This window comes from Anser cygnoides, chromosome 2, assembly GCF_040182565.1.
Source record: "Anser cygnoides isolate HZ-2024a breed goose chromosome 2, Taihu_goose_T2T_genome, whole genome shotgun sequence".
Classification (NCBI taxonomy): Eukaryota; Metazoa; Chordata; class Aves; order Anseriformes; family Anatidae; genus Anser; species Anser cygnoides.
In genome coordinates, this window is record NC_089874.1 from 127,707,546 (window position 1) to 127,735,063 (window position 27,518).

Sequence of the window (27,518 nt, forward strand, 5' to 3'; positions counted from 1 at the left end):
ATTGCCATCTGAGGACATGCTTCTCCCCCTCTATTGCACGAAGCTGTCGGTAGTTTCTTATGATGGTTAAAAATGGAAGTCTTCAGAAATGAAACGTTTGTGGAGCTGTTTTTAAACAAAGGCCGCTGTGCTGAAGCACAATCGAGTGGTATTTAAATTATTTTCATCCTGTAGAAAAGACATTTGGGAAAAAAGGACCCCAAAATGTGTATGAAAACAAAACGGTGTCTGCAACAGCGCCCTGGATGATGATGATTAGCCTAGTATTTCTGCCATATTTTTCCAGTAGTAAGAAGTGTTCTTATTGTTGGTGGGACCCAATTAAAAATAATTATGTTCCGTCATTTTCCTGTCTGAGACACAATTTGGGCTGCAGTGATTCTCCAGTCCTTTCACAGAAGTTTAGAATATGAATTGGACAGGAGTTTTTGTTTTTCAGACGTGGTGCATTAAAGATGCCTCCAACACATTAATATACTTGAAATGCAATTCATTATGCCTCACATTCCATCAATCTTGAATTGAAGGTCAGAGATTTCAGCAATCACATACATTGTCTTGTGAAGCTCGGTGTGTCAGTAAAACTACTTGAATTCTTTATCCCTCTAAAATCCAACAGGCAGTTGCAGAATGTCACCATTATTTGTACTTTCAAAAAATCATGCCTCATAAAACCAGAGTTGTTTGCGTATTTTTTTTTTCCTATTGCTTTCTTATGCATGGAGAATAATTTCCTTTTTTTTCATTTACGTATACACGTGCAATGCAAAATAAAATATACAAATGTGAAGTAAAACAGATTCTGATGCTACATTATTTTAGTGATGATCCAAAAAGAAAAAAATCATTGTTAGAGCAGTGCACAGACTAACTGGCCTCTTACCTGTACATTAGGAACAAGCTTGTATTGTATTGTATACTTGTATCTCAGTATTTGTAAATATTTTCAATCTCTGAAATATTCATTCAGTGGAGCACCCAAGAAGTTGAGGGACAGAATATATTGTTTACTCTTGCTAATGATACTGTATTTCTTATTTTATAAAAGGAATACTGTAATTCACAAGATTTATCTTAAGTGCTTCTGTATGAAGCCTAGAGTTTTTCAGAGGTGGTCAAGAGTCTGAAGACAGTGTCCCATTGAAATTTAGTCTGAATTAGAGATAAGATCCAATTAGGTGTCTGACATTCCAGCAGGAAGACTTTCAAGCATTTGTGGGCTATCTAAACAAAATTGTTAACAGATGACTCCAGTACAGAGGTCCCATGATATTCGAGTAGGTGTAGTTAGCAGTGCAGTCTGCTCCTGATCTTCATGCTCTTTACATGCACCAAACTCACTGCTCTGAGATACAGGCTTCATTGTGATGCTATTTCCAGATAAACCAAAACACCAAAAATGCCAAATGTTTCTCTGTCATCCTACTCCACAGCACCATAAATGTATGTGGAAATGGATAGGCTAAGAATACTGTAATACTTCAACACTGAACATTTGTTTTGCTTCTGCAGTGGTTTCTAAAAAAGCATCACACAAGAAGTCATACTTCAAATGTTATACTTAAGTTATACTAAAATCTAATTCACTTGTGGAAGTCTGTAATAAGATGAGTCAGGATACCCAGATGAACTTACATTTAGCATTTGTTGTCCAGTACAAGCATAGGATGATCACAGCTGAAGTACTGAGTTCTTTGTGCTGTAAGTTGTTTTAAAACAAAAAACTCTGATACTTGCAATAATGTTGATACCATAGTTTTTTAGTACTACGTGTGCTTTCCTTGGGTTTATGTTGTTACATCAATCTTTTTTTGCGTTAGGTGACACTTAGAGAGGTAGAAACTGTGAAAAGTTGTGAATCTTCAAATTCTAGCTATTTAAAGCAATGCACACAGGAAAAAGTATTTCCAAAATAAAATATTGGAATCAGTTCAGGTAATTGAAAAAGACCTCAGAGAGAGGGATTTATGTTTTTATTTCAGGGATCAGTTCATGCTATAGTAAACGGAGTCCAAATTTATGGTTAAACTTAATCATCTTTGGAATTTGTTCCGTAGGCAGAATATTAACATTCATAAGTATTTATTTCCTGTCCTAATCTTTTTGTAACTTCTCTTACAGTTTTTTTCTCGACTAAAAGTGCTTTTAAATACATGGCTCAGTGGATAAATTCCATCACATAGCTCCTTCAGTGGTTCGTTTACTGTTCCAGGCTGGTGCAGCATGCTTCCAGCTCTGAAATGTCTTGGTTTATATGTGCTTACTAATAGTCTGACGTTCATAAACAATTAACTGTACATACTGCAAATGTTGGTGATATTAGGAAGCAAGACGTTTATTTAGTAGACATCAATAAAAATGCTATTTAAAAATATGCTGTTATAAATTCCCTTAGCTTTGAGGTGGTAACGATTTATGATGTTTTCTTTCTTTAGCTTGAAAGTCAGTATAAGTATGATAGAGTTTACTAAGAAGTAATGAAAATTACTCTTACTGTAATTACTAGCATGCAGCAGTAACACGCCTTCAGCTCCTGTTCTGATCATAGCAACCCCCCTGCTTGCTACCAAAAGATGTGGCAGGCAGAGATCATAGTCTCTTCACAAAGAGGTCTTGCCGGCATTGGCCTCCTGTGTCAGCCGGTGGGCTCTACTGTAAAGGAGTACACGTGAGATCATGGCATATAGCAAAAGATTTCATTAGCGTTGGAAGAAACTGGGACTATTAGTACTTGATAATGCTGGCTGTGTTGCTCTGGGGAAAACCCAAAGCAGCTGCTGTTGGCTTCAGACTTTAAAGATCATATCTGGTAAGCTAACCACCATTTTAGCCAAGTCCTGGCTGGTTCTGGTCATCCCCGTTGATTGGTTTACAAGGGTCAGACGTCTTTCTTCTGTGAGGCAGACTGAGGCAGAATTCTCAAACATTGACCTTTTATAATGCAGATGATGGTGCAGCCATCATTTGACGTTGCTCTGGGAAGTTCAGCTTTGCACAGGTAAGAAGGCCATTGGAAGTCCTTACCTTTGAAGGAATCCAGTTTCACGCATTATTGATGTTTTGGAAGTGAAGCAAGAAAATGAAACATGAAAATCCACTGTAGTGTTCCCTTGATCTTTACATAAAGGGTGGGACTAATATGATGCCTGGCTTCCAAGGCCATACATCAAGTATATTATACATGGGAGAAAAAATATTATCCTGGTTGCTTTCCTTTAGATTTACAGTACGTTCCTCTCTGCTATATCCATGTGTTTTACATAATCCACAGTGGTCTGTTGTCTGTATGACAGTGTGACAGTATAAATTCATGAAGAGCACACCATTCTGTGCACAGCTACCACAATTCGATGAAAGCAGGTAACTGCTAGTGTGGTTAAGGTTCATGACTGTGACACCTTTTCATAGCTGTGATTTTTTTATTGCAACTTCTTAGTAGTTATTGGTGGGAAAAAAAGATAGCTATCCAAGTCAATGACATGAGATTTGTCATGAGTCAGAAACTCCTAATTTCTAAAACAAAAAAATAAATATAATAATTGATTTTAAAACTTTTCAGAAATGCCTACCCGAAATCTGGGATATTGATTTTGTCTCTTACGCAGTTTAAAGGATGAAGTAAGCAATTGGTAAGAAGTGGACTGACAAGTTTTGCATTTCAGACTTAATGTGGATTTTGTAATAACCATATAAATAGAAGAAAAGATAAAACCAACTTAACTCTGATGCAAGAATTCAGGGATTTCCAAAATGGACTTCTTCCAGCTTTTAATGTGTGTACACTTAAAGAAGTTTTAAAAGAAAGCTTCAAAGCTATATGCTTCTGAAAAGCTTGGGCACCAGTAGAAGTTCAATGTGTGCATGCGTTGTGAAATGCATTTGCTAAAAATACCCATCAAGTGTAGTAGGGATGCTCTCAAGTTTTTAGCCTGATGTAAATTCCTACATTGTGCACATTATGATGAGTGTCTTCCATTTATGCACTAAGTGATGTGACTAACATCTGTCATATGGTCTTTGCTCTTTCATCTTTCCTGCAGGGGAAAAGCATGTGCAGCTGAACATTTTGTTGCGGGAGGATGGCTATGATTTTCTTGTTTAAATATTCTCCTTGCTATGTTTTTGTTAAAGGAAGACGAAATCAGAGGAATGTGTTCCGCACTTGAAGCGGAAGGTGGCTGAGACAATGATGGGCCTTATTTCCTGTAGGAACATCAGGAAATGCTTCTTGTACAACCATTGCCTATGCTGTGATGCTGTGAGATATCTTTTTTTTTTTTTTTTTTAAAATGACCTAATTAGATGACTCTTACTTGCAGGGAGCCGACTGGTGCCTAGGGAGCAGAAGTGGCCATCTTAACCCTTACACTGAAGTGTGACAGTCTGTTGTACTGTCAGGTCCCAGTGTGTTTTCTCGAAGCTGTGTTAAACTTGTGTGGGAAGGTGAATAGGCATGATGTTTCTAGTTTATTTTGCTGAAGAGTCGTGCCCGTATTCTGCCCCAGTTGAGTTATTAGTCTCTGAAGACTTCCTGTTGGGGTCCACTTAGAGTTACGTAGGTCTGTTATGGGAATGCAGGCCTTAATAAGTATTCCAGTTAAACATACATGGACTTACTGAATTATGTGGCCTTATTGCCCTCAACTTCAATTATCCTTTATGGAAATTAAGCCTTTATAATTGTATCTTTTGAGAACTCACTTCTCTTTACAAAAATGCCAACTGATTATATATATGGGAGTTGTTCTTTGTTGCAAGTGAGATAGCATCCCTTTTCTCTTCTAGTTTCTGCAGCTATGATGTGCAAAAGTTGTTATTTAATGCTGCAAGTGTGTTGTGGAAGCTCAGTGTGTTGCTTGTGAAGTGCTTCCGTACCCCTGGATGAATGTGTCTCCGTACAGAGGCAAAATTATTGTTCTCCAACTATTGAGAAGCTTCCCCCCCCCGTTTTTTTTTTTTTTTAAACGGAGAAGGGGGAGTGGGAGGAAGGGGAAAAAAAGAAACCTTACCACTGGGTAAGTACAATGTGCGAATCTATATTGTAGCACTTACTGAACACTTCCTGGGGTCCATTCAGAATTGAAACCGCAGAGCTCTTTTCTGTTTGATGGACACCTTAGAACAGCTCCCTGAGCCCCCCTCTGGGTAGTGCAGTGCAGCAGAGCCCAGGAAAAGCATCTTGCAGCAAGCAGAACCTCAAGCTTAGCTGTCTAGGTTGTCAGCATGTTTCTGAAAGCGCTGTTTGTAACTGCTTTGTGATTCTTTTTCCCCCCACAGGAAATTCTCTTTTCCTTTTAACATGTAACTTGGGTATTTTATAAGACATAGCCCACAAAATTTAAGATTTAGACTTAAGATTTTTGTAAGACTTAGTCCACAACTCTACATAACTGCAAAAATAATTGACTAATCCATTGAAGGAGATACGGGCACTAAAGCCCTGATGTTGCATCAGTGGCATTGATGGTGCTCTAGTTTAGCAGAAAGAGATTGTCCTTGACCTTGTCTCAGCTAAGGGTTAGCTACCAGCCTCTCACCTTTGAGGTCTCTGACCTAATGCCTCTTTCAGAGGGGTGTTCCTCTGACATGCAAAAGAAGGTTTGAGTTCCTGCTTGCATCAGCACATTCTTATTGTTCTGGCTGCTTTCTCCTCCTTTTTTTTTTTTTTTCTTTCCTTTCTGAAGGAAGTAGAGTGAAATGCTCTTTGGGGCTTTGTTTTCACAGATCTTGGAAGAAAGTGATGGACCTTGTAAGTTCCTACAACCTGACTGTGTTGTGGTGGGGAAAAAAAGAGGCAAGAAGAAGCCAGTTGTTGCAAGTTAATTTAATACATTTCATCAAGAATTACGCTTCTCCAAATTGCCACATTAAATTATGTGGAAAAACAGTTACTATTGCCTCCCATTTATTTAACCAGCACATTTACAGGCTTCGGAGACTTGAATTTGGTATGTTCAGCCTACAATATTATAAACTAAAAAAAGCAAAACATTTCTGCTGGATTTTGCCTAGGCTTTGACTGAAAGTTCATGTTTAAAGAATAAGTTTCAGCAAGAGTGTCAATTGTTCCAAAAAAAAATGAATGACGGTATACCCAATTAGCAAAATAGCTTGATCCTGAAGTATATACCAGTATATATAGTATATACCCAGTATATACCTAGACAAATGCTTGGGATCATATGAAAAGACTTTAAAAATGTCTGTGGCCATCTAAATCAAATTATAAAAAAGCATTACCATTCTGTCCATACTTGATGGAGTGCTGCAAGTAACAATATCCTGACAAAATCCAACACTAACTTCATTTTTTTTCCACTTAGAATAGCCTAGTTTAATATCATACATGTTTATGGAAAATACGTGCCTGAATTCATTTTGTTCCCCTGAGGTCCATCACATAGCATGAGAACTACAGAACTATACAGGTAGAATATGTCATTCGTTAACAAGTTCAAACAAAGGAAGAAAACCTTGTATCTTCAGTGTCAACAATACCACTAAAATATAAAATAAAATAAAAAATCAAAACCCAACACCCAAGCTTAGAACAGTGTATCCTCTCAACTATACATCACTTTAATCATATATTGACTGGCTGCAACTGTAGAGTCTGCTGGTGTGAGTGCATTTGTAAATCTGTATAATGTGACAGTCTAGCCTCCATGTAAGGTGGCTTTGCTAGTGAGAAGTTACTCTACTTTGTAACGAATTTGATATTTCAGACTACATAACAGAGGGTTTTATATTCAGATCCTAATGTCCCATGCACCAGCCTTTGCTTGTGCTCCCTGTACTATTTACTTCTTTAGAAAGCTCATTCAAACTGATTGTTTAGGTAGTGTTTATGCATTATATAGAGTTAAAGGAATTCTAAGAAAGTGCTTAATTATTATTTCTTGGTTTTAAATAACTGATTAGGCAGGAAATCTGCTGTGGGCTTCTGAAGCTTTAGTAATTCTTACCCAGATAGTTGTTTTTCTGACATACCCCAGGTCCCTTTTAAATTGCTAGAAAGACTGTTGTTATTTTATACGTAGAATGTGTTGATTTTAGTTACCATGGCGGTGAATCTGATAGCAGCCGATGTATTTGACTTTGTATCTGTGAGCGTGATGACTGCTAGCAAAGCACAGTGGAGCGTGTCTCGTACTCAATCTGAGGCGTAATGAAAAGTCATCTTTTAGCAAAATCTGATTCTAGTTATTCATAAAGTGGTCGATAAATGAAACCTGTCAACTTGAGATAAACATTGAAAATAGGTGACAAAATGTTAATCTTTTCACAGTCATTTTTTTCACTGAAATCAGTGACTTGGCACGTAGTACTTGTTGAAAAGCAAGAGATGGTTCATGGAAGTGAGGCAAAAGTGGATGGGTGTTGCTTCTCCCTCCTATCAAAGTTGTTGCAGTTTTGCACTCAATCCAATCAGAGGCAAGCAGTAAACCTGGAGAATTTTTCCCATGGTTGAAAATTAATCCATTGGCATTCGTGGAGATTTCAAAGCACATATACAGTATATACATAAGAGCTGGGAGGGTTGTGTCTGCTTGGCTTGTCTCCAGTGCCCAGGAAGCTCCAAAACAAGACAAAAAATGCATTGGTGCAGCTTCTCACAGTACTGGGAATCATGAGATGGAGTGGCCTGGAGTAACTGCTGGTGGTTTTCTTCTAGTGCTGGTGGGAGCTTTCACAGGAACATTGCTCCCACTGGTCTAGTACGATGGGCTAAGCTCCTTCAGACTCGGTTACTTTGAATCATACGAATTCTATTACCTAATCTAAAGAAGTTTTAAATAATCCAGGACTTGGCAACCTAGTCGTCTACACATTGTAGGAGATCCTCAATGTGCTGAAATCCAGATCTTGGCTTCTGAAATTTTTCACATGAAGAAGAGATTTGACACAAACAACCAGGTGTTGTGGGAGAAGCTGGCTGTGCTATTGTGATATTCTTACCCATTTGAGGAATGGGGACATGTTATGAAGTCTTTTCAGATCAATGTCCTGCCTTGGAATAGAAAATAAAAATACTGATTGTTGTAGGGTATTTACAGAATGACTTAGTCCTGTTTTCTGGAACATAAATCGTTGCATAGGTAGATACTTCTGTAAAGCAGTGCTAGTCGCTGGTACCTGTGCGCCCTCCAGCTGTGTGAAAGGCAGGCATGTAACTTTGCTTGACTTCTCACTCAGATCTAGCTGCTGATCTCACTTTGGCCATTGGATCCTCTCTTCATTTGCCTTGCAAGGTGTGCTGAGGTATTGAGCTGCTTGGGCGCAGCTCAGCCAAGAGCAGCTCTGTTTGCACTGGGGCTTTGCCTTCATCTTGGTCCACCTTTTCTGCACATGGAGACATCTTTCTTCTTTTTAATTTGTCTGTTAAGCTTGTTTATTGGACTGTGATCTGGTTGCTGTAAGTCAGCACACTGTGAGTGTTGCCTGTTTCCGAGCACTTAACCCTGTTTCAGAAGGATTTGGTAGTGGTGGGGCCTCCACCCTCCTTTGTTCCTTAGGTGAACTCTGATTTTTCAAAATAGGCAGGAAATTATGCTCTTTTCCTCTGGTCTGTTTCTTTGGATGACAACGAAAAAGAAGTGTGATTGCCGTCTAAAAGGATAGTTGAAAAAGCAATATCTGGATGTCACCCATCCCTTTGGAAAGCGAGACGGGCCTTGTGGTGCTTCCAGGAGGAGTTCTGTGTCTGTGAACTCCCTGCAGCTCGCTGCATCTGGAAATTTCCACCCTGATGTATGACAGCTCTGTGCACTAAACCTTGCCAGATCGTCCTTAATACTAAAAGAAGGCATCTCTCAAAGTGTTTTCTATTAGAATTGATGTTGTTTCTCTGCATTTCTCTATTATATCTGACCAGTATGCCTGTCCACTCAGGGTTTCGCAGGAGAGCTTGAAGATATTTGCCATGTTACTGAACTTCCCTTGAAATTTGATTTCTGTTCAGTCTTAGACCTGAATGCCAAGATTCTTTAGACAGAGTAAAATGTGATGTGCACTTACCATGCTTTGTAGATAGTGGCAGAGAATACAAAAGAGACAAGGAAATGCTCCCTAATATGAAATTACTTTTTCTGTCTTGCTAGTTTGTGAGTTCATGTTGTTTAGCTGATTTATGTTATTAATAAGGGATCTCTGTTTTTTTTGCGATTACTATTGTATATTGAAAGTTGTTGCTTTTGAGTTCATCATTGAGAGAGGGCTTACAGAGTCACTGATAAGGATTTAGTTTTTCTTTTTAGTTCTTGTGTGGTAGAGTTAGTACCATTATTCCAGACTTGGCACAGAATTTGCAGAAAACCATTTAACAGTACCAGCTGTATAGTGAGCAGCATCTCATGTTGGTCATCAAAACGTTATCTTGTGGCAGAAAAAGTTGAAATCATAGTGGCAATATTAGGGCTGAGTCTATATTGTGGATTTGTGATTTTTTTTTTGTGCAGATGATTTGTTGATGGTAATTCTGGAGAAGTACTGTATTAATACAAAGGAAATTCCATTAAAATAATGTTCAAATAATACAAAAAATGCAACAAAACATGCATCAAATAGAGGCCTAATTGTAAACTAAATCTTTTTATTTGCGGACCTGCAGTGGTTTTCTCTTTAAATGACAAAGGAACAGATGAGCATCCTGTTATCTCCATATTTACACTGTATTTCATCAGTAAATATCCAGTATTTTTAGGATGCTTTTCACACAGGTGCTTTTTTGTTACCTTTCACTAGCTAAACATGCTCTTTCCCTCAGATTTGAGGGAAGATCTGAAGCTGTTTCTGCCCTACAGCACTTTGCAGCATCATTGGTGTGAGAAAGTTTATGGGCTGGGTAAGTTTTGGTGTACAGGCAGCGAAACTCCAGGGCTTGCCCTGTTTGGAGGACATGAGTAGAAGGAACAGGAACGTGATATCAAAACACAACAACCAGATTATAGTCAGCAAACAGGATGATAAACTTCCTGGAAGCTTGTAGTTTACCACTCAAGTTGATGTAACGATAAGATGGTTTGTGCATTTTTGATCTCTATTTTTTAACAAGAACAACAAATGCAACAGTAAATACCACTGAATGACCATTTACTCACTGGAATTTATTTTGTGACTAGTATAATTGTTTGTTTTAGAGGTATATTTTTCTAGTTAGTTTAAGTCTCTAGCAAATTTGAGAAGTCTAGACTAGCACGTAGTGCCATAATTCAGTTAAAAATATTTTAAGGATGTGGGCTGCTGTTGCTATGTAATTGGAAATACTATTTTAGGATAGAAGGTGAAGGTCAAATCTCTTGGGAGTGATGTGTTTTTTTTTTTTTTTTTTGGTTATAGAGATAGCATCCATTCTGTAAATCATTGCACTGCAGTCTTCACAGCAGAAGAGGCCAGAAAAATATTTTAAAATGAAACTCCAACACTTGCAAAAAAAACAACAAGAAAACACGACAAAAAAAAAAAACAACATGGAAAGTTTCTAACTGTGGATTTGGCATCTTTTCCTCTGTACTTATCCCACTTCCTTTCAAATGCCACTGGAAAAATCAAAGTCTAGCAATTAGTAACTTTTTAACGGGCCGTTTGATGAAAGGAAGATTAAGCCTGAAAACCAAGCAATCTACTTCTGTTTTTGCTTCCTTCTGGTGGGGTTTCAGCTTGTTAGGGTATTGCCTGCTTCATTTGTGTGTGAAGTATTAATTCTTCCTCTGTGCTTGTGCTTCCTAATTTAAAGTGAACTTCTTCCCAGAAGTTTTCTTTCTTTTTGTCTTCACTTTTGGTAAATTGGGAACGCCGCACACCCGGATTCATGGAGAACATCCGGCCCTGGCCTCGCTGCCTCACTTGCCTGCCAGCCACTGGTCCTTCCTCCAGGCAGGGCCTAAGGGAAGATGGAAGATGAAGAGCTCTCAGAGGGTCATGTATAGCCCTGAAGGTGGTCAGATTTGCTCTTGGTGTTGGCTCTCCTCCCAGAGCTGTTCCCTAGCCATGGTATTGCACCGGAAACTACTTTGCCTGTATTTTCACAGCTGTCTCTACCAGTACATTAGTGTAGTGCCATGCCATGGATGGATCAGTTGTCTCTGACGTAGCCTTACCCTGCTCCTTAAAAGGGGAAAATCAGTAGAGCAGCACCTTGCGAGAGAAATGTCCCTGTGGTCTCAGTGGCTTTTTTTGCTCAGCGGACAGGCCTGCAAATGGCTCGCTGGCTTGAGTTTCAGTGCCTTCAGACCCAGGGAAAGCAAACTATAATGGTCTGTTACGGATGTGAGGGAAACTTAAAAGTGGCGTCATTTCCTCCCCCGCAGAGGAAGGAATGCAGGATTCAAAAGTATTGAAGATGCTGGAAAACAATACTTCATATTTATTTACGGCTTCTTGATTTCCTCATCCCACTAGCACCATTGTTCCTTTGTGGTGTTCCTAGAAATCTGATGTCTGAGGTTTTGAATATTTTAGACTTATTTTTTTCTTTAGAAAATAGGCATTAAAAGTACCTTCCTCCAAGCAAACTGGTGAATGAAAGAAAAAAATCCCCAACTAGTGTCCCATATCCTTGGGTAACCTTGTGTGGAAAGACTCTGGGAGGCTCCAGTTTGTTTGTGTAATCGATGTGGGTGTCTTGGTAAGCTGCAGCGTGTCCCGGTACGAACAGTATGCAGCGCTGTCAAGCTCCGGCTGAGCGTTACCAGATGGCACTTGCCACCAGCATGCTCTGCCTTAACACTGCAGGTAGCTGGGTGAGGAGGGTGGTTTGTTTGATGCTGCGAAGCTGACGCCTTTTTCAAGCGAAGTAGCACTCTTACTGTCCATGTGGACTGACTGGGAGTGGCATTTTTTCTTCTACTTTTTGCAGACTTAATAGCTAAAAAAATCCCCAAATCTTCCCTGCTTCAAGTGGAGGATGATTGCACGTCTTTGGATTATAGCCTAAAAAAATGGGGCTTTATTTCAGGAAAAGGTAATAACAAGCTCTCTCATCTTAAGATCCCAGCATTCGAACAAACAATTGCATTAAAACAACTAAAATTATACTGCAGTCAGGTTTCTGTCTTCTGTTCCTTTATGAAAAATTAATGAAAGGGGAAAAAAAAAGTCATGCATTCTTTGTGCTCCCAAAGAACACATGCTTCACAGACGGTTCAATGAAATTGTGCAATTACACTGGGAACTCGTCAAAACTGAAGACAGGCTGGAGACCTACATAAGACCTACAAAAAAAGAGTCTGTACTTGAAGAGGGAAAGGGAAAATAAAGGAACAGTGAGAGAAGGAAGTCTCTGAGTGGGGAGGGGGTTATGCATGCATGTAGAATCCAGGATTATATTTTGTGAAATTATTAGTTTATTTGGCTTTAGGGCAATCGAGCTAATATGGACAAATTCAAATGGGATGGCTTTATTCCTGCAGCTCTGTTTGAGATGATCCTTTTATTGATTCTCCTTTTATTGTTGTAAAATTGTCCTTGGTGATCATTGTAACCTTCAAGAAATGAAACCTTTTTAATGGATGTAAACTGAGATTAGCATGTAAATATCCCATGATATAGTTAATGTTCAGCAGATGTTTACATAGTAGTATAAAGAAAAAAAGTCAGAGCTAAACGTTTTTTATCATTATTCTTTCAGATACTTATCAAGTCAATAAAGTAATAAAGGATGAAATATTCTCTGCATTTGCGCAGTTGAAGCAATTTGTGAATCAAATATAAGCCAGAAAAATATTAATGATTGCATTTCCATGAAAATTACCTCATAACCATGCAAGCAAATGGAAATTGACAAGGCCAGTTCATTACAGGCAATAGGGGCATGTAACAATCACGTGTTTGTATGAAGCTGTGTGTAAAATGAAAGTAATTTCAATTTTGGTATGGTTGTATTCTTGTTGGAATGGAGTTAAGACAACTAACATTAACATCTAATCTTCAGAAGCCAGTAGTTCCCTCATTTACTGATTTTATTCTTTAAGTCCTGGTATGAAGTCAAAAATTTGTTTTTCAAGCCAGGTTGCAAGACTGCCATAAGTATAATTGTGCTTCTTGCCTTGGATGATACAAGAATTGGTTTCTTTAAACACTTGAAAATATTTGTTCAGAAATGTGAGTTTAAAGTCACAAATCATTTAAGTATATGTGTACCACTGCTGTGTTTATTAAATACTTTTTTTGTTTTGTTTTGTTTTCCGTAAAAGTAATTAAAATACTTCAAGTGTTTCAAGGTGAATTGTAAGCCTGTTTCTTGCCACCAGGATATATTTGATGGAGCATCAATACTGGTTTGAATTTCATCTTTTAACTCTGCAGTCGTATCCAGTGGATCAGAGTCCTGTTCTTTCACTGAATGTCATTGATTCCGGTGGGATCCCGATTCAGAAGTGCTGGGGATCTGTCCCTGCAAATCTGAGTGCTGGATCTGTGCCAGTATACAAAAATTAAAAAAACTCAGTTTACTGCTGCAGCCAGTTTACATATTTCAGAGTAGGCCAGTTGTTTGGTTTACTTTGTTCAATCTGTGTCTACTCATGACCAAGAAAAAGAGGGTGAAATTGAGGCAAAATATTCAAAGAGGAGAAGTAGAGTTTGCCAGCTTCTTACAGAAAAAGTACTGTGTCTCAGCCTTTTAAACTATTTTTTTCAGACCTTCATGCCTTAAGTAATTACCCTAAGGAAATAATTGCTTTGGTCAGCCTTGCTGGAAATAATTGCTCTGGTCAGCCTTGTTTACCAGCTATTGTGGGTTCAGTGTTATTTGCTGCCCTGGGAAGAGTTTGTGTACCAGTAGGCAAGAAGATTCCACTGCTGATGAGAAATCCTTTCATTTGGTTTCATTTCCAGCATCTCACAAAAGTGGTAAAGGTGCAAGTGCTGCATAAGCAGCAGAAGCAGTTAATGTAGCTTGGCTTTTGTAGATGAGGCATTTCCTCATTTGGGATGGAGGGACATTCATATGACCGTACTCCATTTTATTTAAAATTTTAAAGTGTTAAAACTAGGAGAGAGAGCAGGAGCTTTGAGTTTAAAAAAATAGTAAAGATTTGAAGTTTTTTTAATGTGTACAATAGGACCGTATTTGTCCAACGATGACATTTTCTACTGTGTGATGGTAGAGCAAAGATAAGTATAATTCTCTCTATATTTTTTAATGTATTAGTAGGCATGTGTGTTTCTGTTTTTTTTTTTTTTTTTTTTTTTTTTTTTTTCCAAACACCCACCACCCACCACTGTCACAATAGTATCTTCAAAAGTAGCCTGTCAGGAAATTTACTGCAGGATACATTGCAGCTGAAACTGCTTTCTGACCTATTTACAAAGAGATCCTGCTGCCTGTTTGAATTCTCTTGTGAAGAATATCCAGTTTTCCAATGAAATTTGAAGAAGTTCTCTGTCTTACAAAAGGAAGGAAAAAAAATGGTTTAAAAGTGCAAAACCCTTTAATTTTACCAGGGTGGGCGTACAGGGCTTCTGCTTTCTTTATCTGCATGAATTTAAATATGCCCTTGAACATTTCCATCAGAAATTAACTGCTCTGCCTGTCTGCGTAGAAGGAAGATCGCTGCTAAAATAATCTGCTCTCAGAATCATTCTCCTGATCCAAAGTGTGGGGTATATAATCTTGGATTTCAAATTGAGGATCACATTCACAGAGATGCTTCAGCCACTTTGCTCACAGGGGCTATCATCGAAGCCCACTTTAATGACTATTCTGGCTGCTTTGGCTTTTCTGATATATCTCTTCTTCAAAATTGTAATTCAAGTGATTTATAGCTAATGCTACGCATCTAAAGTCAGTGGAGAGTTTGCAGGTTAGTATTTTCTTGGAGTTCCAATACACTTGTTTATTTTACATGTAGTTGTAAGGCTTTTTTCATGATTTGCAGAAGATTAAAGCACACAAACGAAGTCAAGATACTTGAACATCTCAAGTGAAATAATTTCGAATGAATCTGGGAATGCTAATGTTAGTATTCTTAGATAGCAACGTTATTAGACACATAAATTGTCATTAGTGAGCAGAGGTGTGTTTGGGATAACTAAGTGTGAAATGACTTCAATTTTTTGTTGTATTTCTTGGGAGCTCACCCTCCATGATGCTTTTTTGTTTTGTTTTGTTTTCCGTAGCTTTTGTTGACAGTAGTTAAGCCTTGCTTTTGGTCTGGGATTATTTGCTATGCTTTCAAGGACCTACAGTTTGTATTATGCACTACTGTGTATGTTGCTAAGCTAATGGCTGAAATCTGTTCAGAAGCCAAAAGCATCTTAATTCTCTGTGCAATAGGTAATTTAAATGAATTCTATTTTCTTATTGTTTCTTTCTTTCTGTTTTCTTTTTGCCTTAAAGACAAAAGTGGTTTCACAATGCATTTAATTACCAGCCTCATCATAGGTAGTACAGTCTTTGATTATGCCAATTCTGATTTTGGTATGTTTTTAGGAGAGGCCAGAGTATACGCCATTATTGGGGAGTTTCTTGAAAATAAGACTATTGCCTTTCTAAGACTTGGAAGTGCTACAAGTGATGGTTTTTGTACCATTTGACCATGCTGGCACACATATGTGAATGACAAATGATAGCAATTTGGGGTCTGTATCCCACATATAAGATGGGTTTCATTATGCAGGGAAGTGTTCTGATTTCCTCAGGTTAGAAAAAAAAAAGTTTAAATTGGATGTACCTGCTCTTTCTTCTGTAGTCAGGAAGGTGCTTTTTATAAATACTATACTGAGACTTCCCTGTAGGTGTTATGAAGAATTGAAATTGTAGAAAACTGCCGTTTCACACTCTTGCATCACATTTTTCTTGACCTAAGTCTGCAAACAGGGACTTGCAGCCAGACTTGACAATGAATATTGTTTGAGAAGAACGTTTTATTTATACAATGTTGGCAATAAAAGTTGTAGAATTTCCATGCACTAATTCCTAATTAGCATCTAACCACATTAAACAAATTCACAATTAAGGACTCAGCAATCCAGTATTAGAAAAAGTGTGTTATGTGTTGAAAACTGAGCATGTAATAAGGGTTTAGTGGGCTTCCATTATGATTGCCTGTTGTTAGTTTCAAGTTTTTTCAGTTTCTAGGTTAAAGCGTTGCTTTTTTATTTAGCTGCTTGTCTTAATAATTAAGGACTTAATAGTTCCTTTTTGTTGGTGCTGAATCTGTTCTTCTCCCTCATTCAGAGGCATTCAGAACTAAGCTTTAAATTTTAATTCTGAAAGCTATTTCTGTTTTTTTTTTTTCTCATAGTTTTTGATAAAGATTATGGTTGTCAATTCTGGAGGTTATTTTTGAGTCAGAAAAGAGTCAAACTTGTTTTCAAACATCTATATGAACTTTGGAAATATAAAGAAGGGAGAAGATTAGCCTGTCTTGTAGTATTTTCGTGATTTCTAACAATTATACCTCAGATAGAATCAGAAAATCTTAAAGACTCTTGCAAACGGATCATTTGTGACAAATGGATTTCTCATCTTGACCATTTTACACTTTCTGCAAGTAGTGAGTTACTTTAAGCTAAAAGAAATATAATTCAATGTCTAGAATTTAGAAGTTGTCTCCAAAATATTTTTGGAATTGTTGACCTCTTCCTAACTGGTGTTCACCTACCAAAAAAAAAAGTTTAAAAGAATCATCATTTTGGGAGTAGAAATTAAATGAACATTTTTTTGTTGTTGATTATAATAAACAGACAGGACTACATAAAAGGAGTAGAAAACAGCTCTGTGAAGTATAAAGGTTTAAAATTTACAGATTCTTTTCTAATTATGATTGCAATTTAATAGGAACATACTGTTACTTTGAGACCTACAATTCTCTGGAGTTTCCTAGTTTTTCTGTTTTGATTCGCTGGTAATGAACACAGCAGAATTCACTTAGATTTACCAATAAGAACTGAGTGTTCTGTAAATTCAGGAAACTGCTAACTTTTATGAGAGGTAAACTTTGTTTGTAGACGTCATTTCTTTTCCATTCCCACTTGAGTATCACAAGATCAGTTGTATGATTAGCAGTATGTTAGTCCCTTTGTAAAATCCACCAACAGGACAATATAATGTATATCAAAGGGAATTCCTCACATGTGAACATTTTTCATTCCAGAGTATCTTTTTTGCATCAGGAAATCTGCAAAATACAATAAAGATTAATCATATACTTCTCAAACACACTGGAAACTTTCTCTCCTTTTTTTTTTTTCCTTCTCTTTTTTTCTTATTTAGTGTCTCATCACTGCTTGACAAAGGTCCATTTGAATGACAGAGCCAAACTCTGAAGTCTCTATCCATATGGACCCAGTGAAGTCTTTATCCATATGGACCCCTCTTGTTTATTTATCTGTTGCAATACCAACAGTCTGTTTGCCCTCCCAAAAACTCAGTGATGCTAAGACTGGAATCTAACCTATTTGCATTTTTACTGGGATAAAGGCCCAGTTACCAAATACCCACGTTGCATACAACATTTGCCAAAAATATTAGACTCTGCCTTATGCTCAGCTTGCAGATTGGGCATTCATCCTGTCTGCCAGTGTATGGCCTTTCTCTAAAGTTCTAGTTAAGCTGTGCTTTAATCAAGAAAAAAATCAGATGATCTTCTAGCAGCTTTTTACATGTGGCTTCAGGTCGTAGCAGCATGTGTGAGCCAGCCTGATGTCCAGCCTCTGATCTGGCAATTCCCGTAGGCATGTTCTGATCTGCAAACATGTGAGTAACTCTATCATTATACATCAGACAAACTTGTACTGAACAGCGTGACCATAGCTAGTCCTCAGAAGACCACTTTCCAAAGACGAAGTTATTAGATACCAGACGGGATTCGTGAAATCTGGGAAGAAAAGGGAGCAGATATCTTCTGATTTGGTTCAGGAAAATGCTGCACTAAATCTTGTTGAGATTCAGTACAAGGAAGAGGGTGGAGATATCTGATGTCCGGGTTGGCTGAGGAGAACTGGACTCGGACTGTAAATCTTGTGCGTTCGTCTGCTCTAGAGCTGAAGGGAAGGAGGGGATCAAAATTGAAAGCACAGTCATAGCTTAGGGAGGTGATTTTAAAGGTGAGAGAGATCAGTTGAGGGGGCATTTCCTTGTCAAGGGAGGAAACTGAGTTAGGAGTCTCAGTGGGTGTGAAAGGATGAAAAAGATGGGCAGTGAAAAGAAGCTGAAAAATGTCAGTGACAAGGGAAATGCAGAAAAGGTGATCGAGATACAGGACAAGGTGAGAAAAGCTTTTCTTGCTCTTGGAAGAAGTTTTCTGATGTGACAGAGAACAACTATAGCAGAAAGTCAAAAATTATACATGAAAGAGAAAGATTACCCCAAAATGTGGCAGCATATTCATCATGTATGACCTAGTTAGGAAGATCTGTGTTTCTTCAATGCAATCACATTTGCGTGTGTGTATGTGCATATTTCTAAGAATTCGTGTTTACTTAAGGAAACAAGCCAGGGTTGCTCTTTCACGCAGATTGATGCCCCTTTTGGTTGTATGAATGCGGAAGGGAATAGTCTGGTCAGCTGTGGGAAGGCAATTAGCACTAGAGTGGAAAGTATTGCAGATGTGGTCCATCTATTCCTCTGTCTTTATAGGATCCGAAGCCAGCTTTGAAAGTAGCTGTAGGTACAGGAGGGAGAAACAGTTTATCTGACCTTGGCTGATGTTCACTGCGCTGCTTGTGATTCATCCAGTCCTGCAGGCAAGTTGGGAGAAACAGGTGGTGCCTCAGCTGGTGAATTACTGGAGAGAGAAGAAGGGTCTTTTGTTCGGCAGCAGCAGCCAGCCTGATGAGCTGTTGCCACTGTTTCTGGCACAGGTTAATGGGAAGAGGAGGGGAAATGCACATGGCGCTTGCCACAGCTGCTATTGCTGCTGGAGTCTTCTCTACTGATTTTTTTTTGCTTTTAATTAATTAATTAATTAACTTATTTATTTTTGTGGCAAAATCAAGCAAAAGTGCTTCAACAAAACCAGCGTGGTGTTCTTCTGGGACCAGGAATCTGACACGCGTTAATTAACTCAAACTGGTGGGGAAAATACCACTGTGATGTTTGTGAACTGAATGAGGCATGATATGAAAACGCATTTGGCTAGTCAGCTGTTATCATGTGCATTTCTCTTCCCAAGTATGGGTGCCTAGGATCACTCTGAATATTGTGAAAAGAGCAAAATACTGCCCACCATCCAGCACGCTTATAAATATGTTAGGAACGTAAAGAGAAAACACGAGTATTTCAGCCTTGTGTTTCTGAATTTATGATGGGAAGCCAATTATCACAGACATGGGTAAATTGTAATATATGAACAGTTTCCTTGTTGTGGCATGCTTTTAGGGTTTCTTTTTTGACAGTATGAAAAATAAAGTTTTATTCAGCTTTAGTGTACAAAACATCTTGCTAGCTTTATTCAGCAGACTTCGATGCAGTAGATTGGGTGCTTCAGTTGGGCTGGTTTTCGTAAAGTAAAAGTATACAGGAAGTGACCTTACTGAAAATATTTGTATATTTTTGCTGTCTGCCTTGTTTTTCTTATGACAATATAAATTTAGGAATTGTAATGATATTAAAAACAGTTTGAAGGAAAAGTGACTTTTTCTTTAATTCTTCCTCCAAGTGGAAAATAATATTTATTCTTAGCCTGACAAAAGAAGAATGATTGCTCTTAGAAAAATAGTTTTATATTTTGTGATCCAGGTGCTCTGACATAATTTCAAGACTTAATTTCTTATCTGTCAGGAAGGCAAAACCTCTTCATGCCCTGGGAATCTTCTGCAAGCAGACTTCTTTGTCTTCCTTGATTTCATTCCAGATGTCAGGGAAGTCATTTGTGCTGTTGGCAGCTTCTTGCGCAAGCCGTAGCAGTGGTGCTTTTCATTTTTTTCAACAACACACAGAGCAACTATGGAGGGAAAAAAAAATGAACAAAAAACAACCATCCTACTCTTATTTTGATAGGACTAGAAGTGAAATCCCCGTAACAGGAACTCATTGTGCGTTGTGTATGAGACATGCTTCACAAAATGGCAGCAGATCAACAGACAGGCAAACACATCAATGGTTGTTTGGTGCAACGAAGAAATTCTTTTCTAATTCTTTGAATTTGGGTTTTCAGTCTTTACGTGCTCTAATGTGTTATTCTCTCTGCTTGGTGTTGGGCTGAGACCTACACTAATGTTGATGAGTGTTGAAGTAAGCTCAGCAAGCTGTGCAACATACTCGAGGAAACAAAGATGAGTCACGATTTACTGACGTGTGCGTGATAAATGAAACCGCATTGTTTGAGATGATTTTTTTTTATAAGCGTAGTGATCAAGTATTGCAGTTGCTACAGTTGTTGGGTCAGTCCAGGAGCTATTTAGCTGTGTCATCGTGATTTGTAATGCTTTGCTCCTTCATGTAACGTGGTGCTCAGTAATGAGTTCGGACGTTGAGCGGCAGATACTGAGTTATACCAGATCTTTAATGCTATCTAACAGGAATTTCTGACTTTTTTTCTTATGTGCTTGATTCTTTAGTGAGTCATAAATTGGGTGAGATCTCCGTTTTACTCTGCTTTATTTTTTTTACCTGTGCTTTTTCAGTGGTTGCTAATGCGTTATGTAGGGTATCTTCAAAATCTTCTATAATTTTATTTCTTTTTCTGTTAGCTCAGCAGCTGTCAACTCCTTAGTAGTTTCTGGGTATCACTGTATATTTTTCTTTTCATGTCTGTTATTTCTATGCCGGGTTCCTCCTTTAAGCTGTGTCTGCAAATGGCCTGATTTTTATTTGTTTACTGATCTCGAAGAACTGTTCCTGGCTGTCCTCACTTGATGTTCAAATAATGCTGGAGTCTTTTGAATAGTCATTTCTCTCTCAGACCCACTGTGTGTTCATGTAAGTTCAGAGGCACTTATTTTTCCATGGTCACAGTGGACTGACTAAATTCTACTGACACAGCGGGCTTAAGGTTATTTTATACTGTAACAAAAGCAATTACTTCCCCACCCTCCTGCCTGATGAGAGCTGTCTGTGCTCCCTAGCAGAATCACAGAGCAGAGGTTTTAGTGTCAGTGGCCAGTGGCATTACAGGCAGAGGGTTGGTAAGGGCATTTGGCATCAAGGAAACATGGGGCAAAGCCAGAGGTTCCAACAAAGCTTTGCATTACGGTTAATGACCAATGTGTGGATGGATGGATGGATGTCTCCTACTTGCACTGCCCTGAATTCTCTCTAACCACTCTTCTGGGAAAGGTGCAATAATTCACATAGCTTTGAGATATGTGTGGTTTCCTACTACTTTCATGTAAGTGCTTAGAGAGATTCAGTGCTTTGTGGGACATAGTGTTAAAACTTTTTCAAGAAGCAAATATGCATTGATGGGAACAAGAGCTGGCAAATCTTTAGGAAAAACTAGCGTCGTGGCTACACTACCCCTGCCATATGAGGACAGCAACATAACATGTCAGCTTGTGCCAAGTTGCTGGAAAGGGCTGAAGTCACCCTAGCCCTGCCTGCCTTAGTGACCTGTGGCTGGGTTGTGCGAGAGCTTGGATTTTCCTGGATGCAGTTTCTGATAACCTCTGCAGATGAGAGGTCTGGGACAGTTCTGCTTGGACGAGTGAGGAATCTGTTTATTGCAGTTGATGCATACTCTTGTTGACCTCATGACTCTCAGCAAGTATCTTGAATCACTCAAGAATAACTAATGCCCCAGCTCCCAGCTCGTTTTCTGTTTCACCTTCTTCAGCCAGCTGAGTATTCACCTTCCTTCAGAGTTACGGGAAATGAAGATCTTTTGGGATAACATAAATGCTGATGAGCAGCATGTTTGGTCTATGGGGAAATAATGCAAGCAGAGAGATATTACAGATAGTAAAAGTAGACGTGATTTTTAGAGGTAGTTCTTGTGACTTTTTTTTTTCCTTTTCAGTGTGGAAGTATATTTAAAACCGTGCGCTGGTTTAGTCAGAGCTTTCAGAAATGAATTTCAAGTCATAGAGCTTAACAGACGTTCACTATGTGTGGGATTGTTTATGCACTGTACAGGCAATACACACAACAAATTTGCCATAACCCCTGTGGATATTCATAGCAAGGAAGGATATAAAGGGCTGTTGTCCACCAACATTTAACAAATGAATTAACGGCCTTTTTTAATATCAATAAAATGCTAGAAAGAAAGCACAAATAGTCAGGAAAAAGAGGGATTTAATAAAGCTGAAGGTCTACATCACTGTAGAAAGTGATATGAAACATGTAATATACTGGCAATAATCCAAACTTAATTCTGTTTATGTCTTGGATAACTAGATTTGTTTCGTCAGTAATAAAAATGTTCCCAGTTACATAGTCCTCTTCAGCAGAGAAAGGATCCCTGCTTGGGAATGAAAATATTTAAGTCCCAGCAGAGAGAAAAAAAGGCATGCTGTGACGGCTATCCTTCCACACAGGGGTTATTTATTACCGCTTTTATGGAATTTGCACCACGCCAGAATTTAGATGAGTTCGTGTACAGTGTACAATGCACAGTGACTTGGAGCTAAACAGTTGTGAAAGACATGACATTTGGGCTCTCGAGGTGCCTGTTTTTAATGACTGAAGAATATGTGTGCCTGTATGAAGGATTATCAGTGTAAGAGTTTAATCTGCAGTATGCAGATATTTTCAGAATGTGTCTAAATCTTTGCAATGGAATGAATTCATAAAAATTATTGATAGCCTTTGGACCTGGAATGTGATTTCTTTCTTTTGGGAATGACTTACTGTACATCTTTTCTCGTTTCCAGTTCTTGAATGTGAAATATAACAGAACTTACTCTTTTTTTAAATTTCATTAGTGATATTACTTACTTCTTATTTGATCCCCAAGGGTGCTTTTCTTGAGGACGGGAGAGTGAACACTGTCATTAAACAAAACCAGGTGCAGCTGACTGTTGTTTAAACCAATTTACTTTACAATAGATTTGATTATTAATACATCAGAAACCTTACTTGTGGTTACTATGGTAAAAGTTGCACTTCATAATAGTGTCTCCAGACTAATTTTAATTTAGAAATTAGGGGCTCATTTTGGCTTTTCTTGCAGTAAATTTGTAAAGTGCTAGGACTAGATTTTGAAAGTGACTCATTTTGCTCTTGCTTGATTGTAATGTGAGTGCAGGGTGGAAGCTGTATTTGAGAGAACATTCAGTTTCTCAGCTTCATCAAGATTTCACTGTTTAACTCTTTCTGTACTCTATGTAGATAGGTTTTTTTTATCATGTTGGGATAACAGAGCTCCTAAACGCTTTATAAATAAAATACTTAGTTTAAACGCAGAACAATGTTCTAATGTAACTCTGTATCCAAAGCATAAGAAACAAGTTGTTTTGGGAAACAAGTTATAAGCATAAAATGCCAAAAGTTATTCAAGTATTCCTGAAATAACTGTTCCCCTATTTGTCTTGTTTCATGCAGGCTTTCCTTCACCGAATGATCCAATGTGCTACAGCCAAAGTGGATAAAAATGTCACAGAAGAGACAGTTAAGGTTAGTCTCCTAATTACATATGTGTTTTATTTTGTATCTGTTGTTTTATTTATCTATGTTTTATTCTTTTGCAGATGTTGTTTTCAAATATTGAAGATATTCTTGCAGTTCACAAAAACTTCCTTTCCCTCGTGGAGGAGTGCTTGCAGCCAGAACCGAGTGCGCAGCATGAAGTTGGAACTTGCTTTCTTCATTATGTATGCTGTCTTCTCTTACAGCCTTATTTCACTTTTTTTTCCTTTTCTGATTGTCTTTATTAATTACTGTCATGATGATGAGGGTACATAGACATGAGGACAAAATACGACTTGATTGCATAATGTAGGGTACTTTGAGGTCATCTCTTGGTTACTGTCATTGGCAAAAAAAGGGGGGGGGGTGCAGAAATTAAGAAAGAACATGTAAAATGGGCGAGCTTTTGCTGTTTCTTCATTTTTATATTCAACAAAGTAGCCTCTAATGTCTTTTAGCTATGAATTGGGATGCTTTTTCACAAAATACTGACTTCTTTTCTTTTAAATGCAACAGAAGTTAAACCTGCTGGTGATAACACTTTCCTTCAAACAAATGTGTAAGTTTGTATTGTGGCAGAGGCTTCACATAAACCCATCTTTAGGACCCTTGCAGCCAACGAGTCAAAAGTATTTTCTTAAAACTAAGCATGGCCTTAAATGTTTTGCCTGCCAGAAACTTGAACATTTCCTACGACTGCTTTTGAACAGTAAAAGGAATGACAAAGGTCTTGCACTTGCTGGGGCCTGCTGGATGAGAAGCCACCTGAGAGCTGAGTGGTAGCTGGGGTGCTGCTGGCATGTGGGGCTGTGGGAGAGGAAGGGAGCCTGTACTGGGCCACTGGTATCTGATGGTGGCCTGCAGGAGTGCTGTTGAGTCAGCAAATAAGATACTAATTGTATGTTTTCTTCCCTTTTTATTTTTTTTCATCCCATGTTTTGGTGATATTCCAACCTCTGAAATTTTTCAGAAAATTCTCAAGCGATGCTTCCAGACTGTTCAACTTCATAATTCTAATTAAAAACAGAAATAAAAAGTAGAAGAAAGGCTGGAGCTCAAATAATAGATGTAGGAGGAACAGCTGGCCTTCCAAAATGATGACTATGTTAGCTGTTCAGCTTTCAAAAGTGTGCTTTCCATGTTTTTTTTTTTTAATTAAAAAAAATCCAAATGGCAACTGAAGAACAATCTATTTCTTTGTTTCTGCAGAAAGAGAAATTTCGTATCTATGACGAATACTGCAGTAACCACGAGAAGGCACAGAAAGTTCTGCTTGACCTTAACAAAATAAGAACAGTGCGGACATTTCTTCTGGTAAATAAACTTTGAATTGGTGTTCTAACTTGGTATTTTTTGACTGGGCAGTGAATGGTTAGCACTGTTGTCTCCACGATGTAACAACAATGAGCACACCTGCTTGTAGTGGGCAGTGGGCGTTTCAGCTGGGGGTGGTGTTTTCAGAGGAAGGGTTATGTACATCAAATTTTCACTGCTGCCCTTGGACCCATGCATTATCACAGCATTAGGCATTATGCCTAGATCTTGCTGGCCTAGAAATAAGGGTGTAAATCCAGCTGTGTCTGTAGGAAGAAAAAAGAATAGAATAAGATATGTTAGGAGTGGTAGGGAATGAAATTAGAGAAAGGAATCTGAAAGTTTAGGCAGAGCTTCTGAAGATACGGTACACATTCTGGTACTGTAGCGAAGGCTGTACCAAACAGAAAAATGGTTTGTTATGGATCGTAGAGAAGCCATCCTGATCTTAGACGCGGGCTTAATCAGAGGTCAAATAAAACAGCTACACAATTAGTCTTTTGCTTTACGAGACAATTAAGGAGGGGTTTTAAAATATTGAGCATGAGAGTCCACATTCTTTTTCTAAAGCAAAAACAGTTTGCATGTAAATACTGAGTTTCCTAATAGCTGACATGATTTGTTAAAAGAAGATTTCAGTATGGAATGATTTTTGTGTTTTCCTTCATGACATCCTGTGATAACAAGGTCAGCTTTGAAGTGCGTGGCCTTCTCTATTGGAACTTACACACCTGAGCAGGTGCCCTCAGATATGATACTGAAGTCCAGAGTGATCAGATCTGATTATTGCATTTTGGGACTAAGAGTGAACTTAAGCAAATGTCACTATCAGCAAAACATCACAAATATAGTTTAAAACATCACAAGCTTTATTTATTAATTTATTAGTATTTAGTGTGCAGTAGACTTTCACTGCTGCTGTTGACAGAGTTCTTGGTGAAATTGTCCTAGTGCAGCTTACTAAATTTTGGAAAGATACTGGTTCTGACTCCCTATCTCCATTAACTTGCAGCCAAATTAATAGCAGTGTGGGAATTTCCTCATTGTAGGGTTGTACTGGGTGACATGAAGCTCCATCTGCCTTTCTTTACTGTCTCTTGTTCAGCAGTGTTCCATTCATAGTGAAAAACAGCTTCAAAGTTGTTCTTTCCTCAGCAGTTGACACAGTATTCCTCAACTTGCCCCAGACTTGAGGATGGGCACACACATGGTTCTTATTTTGAGAGCTTTGGGAGCAGTATGGCTGGACTTAAGAGGATGGAGTAAATGCTGACTGCAGAGACAAAGAGCAAAATATTCTGGAGAAAGATTGCAAAGAGCTTGTTTTGTGATAAAGGAACCCAATTATGCAGCTGTGGCAGTTCATGATATGTAGGTGTCATGTATTCCCAGGAGCAGGTTCCATATCAGCTTTGTGTTCCTCATAGATTCGGGATGTGTCTGTAGAATAAGTGGCAGCAGTCTAACCTAGAGAATGAACAGGAGGTTCTCTAGGTTGACTGTTCAATTTGAAAGCAAAATTGAAGCCTTCTAGCCAGACAGAACAGTCGAGGTCATTAGAGATGTGGTTATCTGTAAATAGCTGGGAGTTGAAAGCAGACTTTCTAGCCTTTAAGTATAAAGTCAAATATTACATGAACCTGTAGCCCACATTGCCATTATCTTGTTCAAGTTAGTCAGTCATTTTTTAGTAAAGCTTTTGATTGACAGGTTAAATGAGATGCTTTAGGATAAAGGATCCTTTAGGATAGGACAGAAGGTGATTGACCAGGAATGCAGAGCAGACACTTAAAGGTGAGAGTACAGACGGCCACAGCAGCACTGTGTATTGGGCATGTGCATTGTGTGTTAGGCACTGAGCAGAGCGGCCAGGCACTTTTGTAGCCTCTGTTACATCAACAACGGGTCTGCATCCAGATTTGTGGCCCATGTCAAGATACCATCTGGCTGTGTTAAAATACTTTTGTTTATTGTTCTTGGTTTAGATATCTTGATCTATGAAGCCTTAGTTTATCTCATGCCATTGCATCACAATTCCGTCTCATCTCTTGATAAAATAATTTCCATCATTACCGTAGGTCTTTATGTACTTACAGTTTAATTCCAGCAATTCCAAATATTTGCTGTGATGTCCCTTGCATACTTGGTTATCTCAAATAGCCCTTACTCTTTTCTCTCTCTCAGCTGCTTTTTCATGGATGCTTCCACCCAGTATTTAATGTATTACTTGCTTTGACGGTTGGAAGTCTTGTCTAAACTCACATATTCTTTAGTCCATGACTAAGTATATTTTATTCATTGCACATCATGTTTAAATATAGAAGCATGTAAACAGAAGACCTTTATTGTATTCAGATGACCTTGTTGAAACCAAGGTCAAACCATTTTTTAATACCACTTTCTATCTCAAACAACGTATGTAATGATCACTCTGAGTTGTTTGATGTTGTTGTTATTGAAGTGTGAAAGTGTATTTTTAGCATTTTGTTTATTGCCTTTTATTGTCAGCATTTAAATAAAAGGCAACTGTTAGTTGGATTGGATGGAGAAAGAGTACCTGCATCATGATGCCTGCATAATATCGTTGCAGTTTTCTTGCCATGGATGATAGTCAATGTACCTGTCTGTGCATGTAGTTCAAGTCTGTTCTTGTGAGAGTCTTGCAAACCTCCGTCATCACATAGTTAACACA

At 38.3% G+C, this 27,518-nt stretch overlaps 1 protein-coding gene across 3 annotated transcripts in view; it reads left to right on the forward strand.

Moving 5' to 3' along the window:
* Positions 1-27,518, forward strand: part of PREX2 (phosphatidylinositol-3,4,5-trisphosphate dependent Rac exchange factor 2) — a 176,295-nt gene that overhangs the window by 24,041 nt on the left and 124,736 nt on the right. For all 3 annotated transcript variants that reach the window (XR_007168405.2, XM_048077004.2, XM_048077003.2), the window contains 3 exons: positions 23,429-23,500; positions 23,575-23,697; positions 24,722-24,826. Coding sequence is in view for 2 of the 3 variants with exons in the window: in XM_048077004.2 (XP_047932961.1) it covers positions 23,429-23,500; positions 23,575-23,697; positions 24,722-24,826 (300 nt within the window). In the remaining variant the exon portion in view is untranslated. The remainder of the gene's footprint in view (positions 1-23,428; positions 23,501-23,574; positions 23,698-24,721; positions 24,827-27,518) is intronic.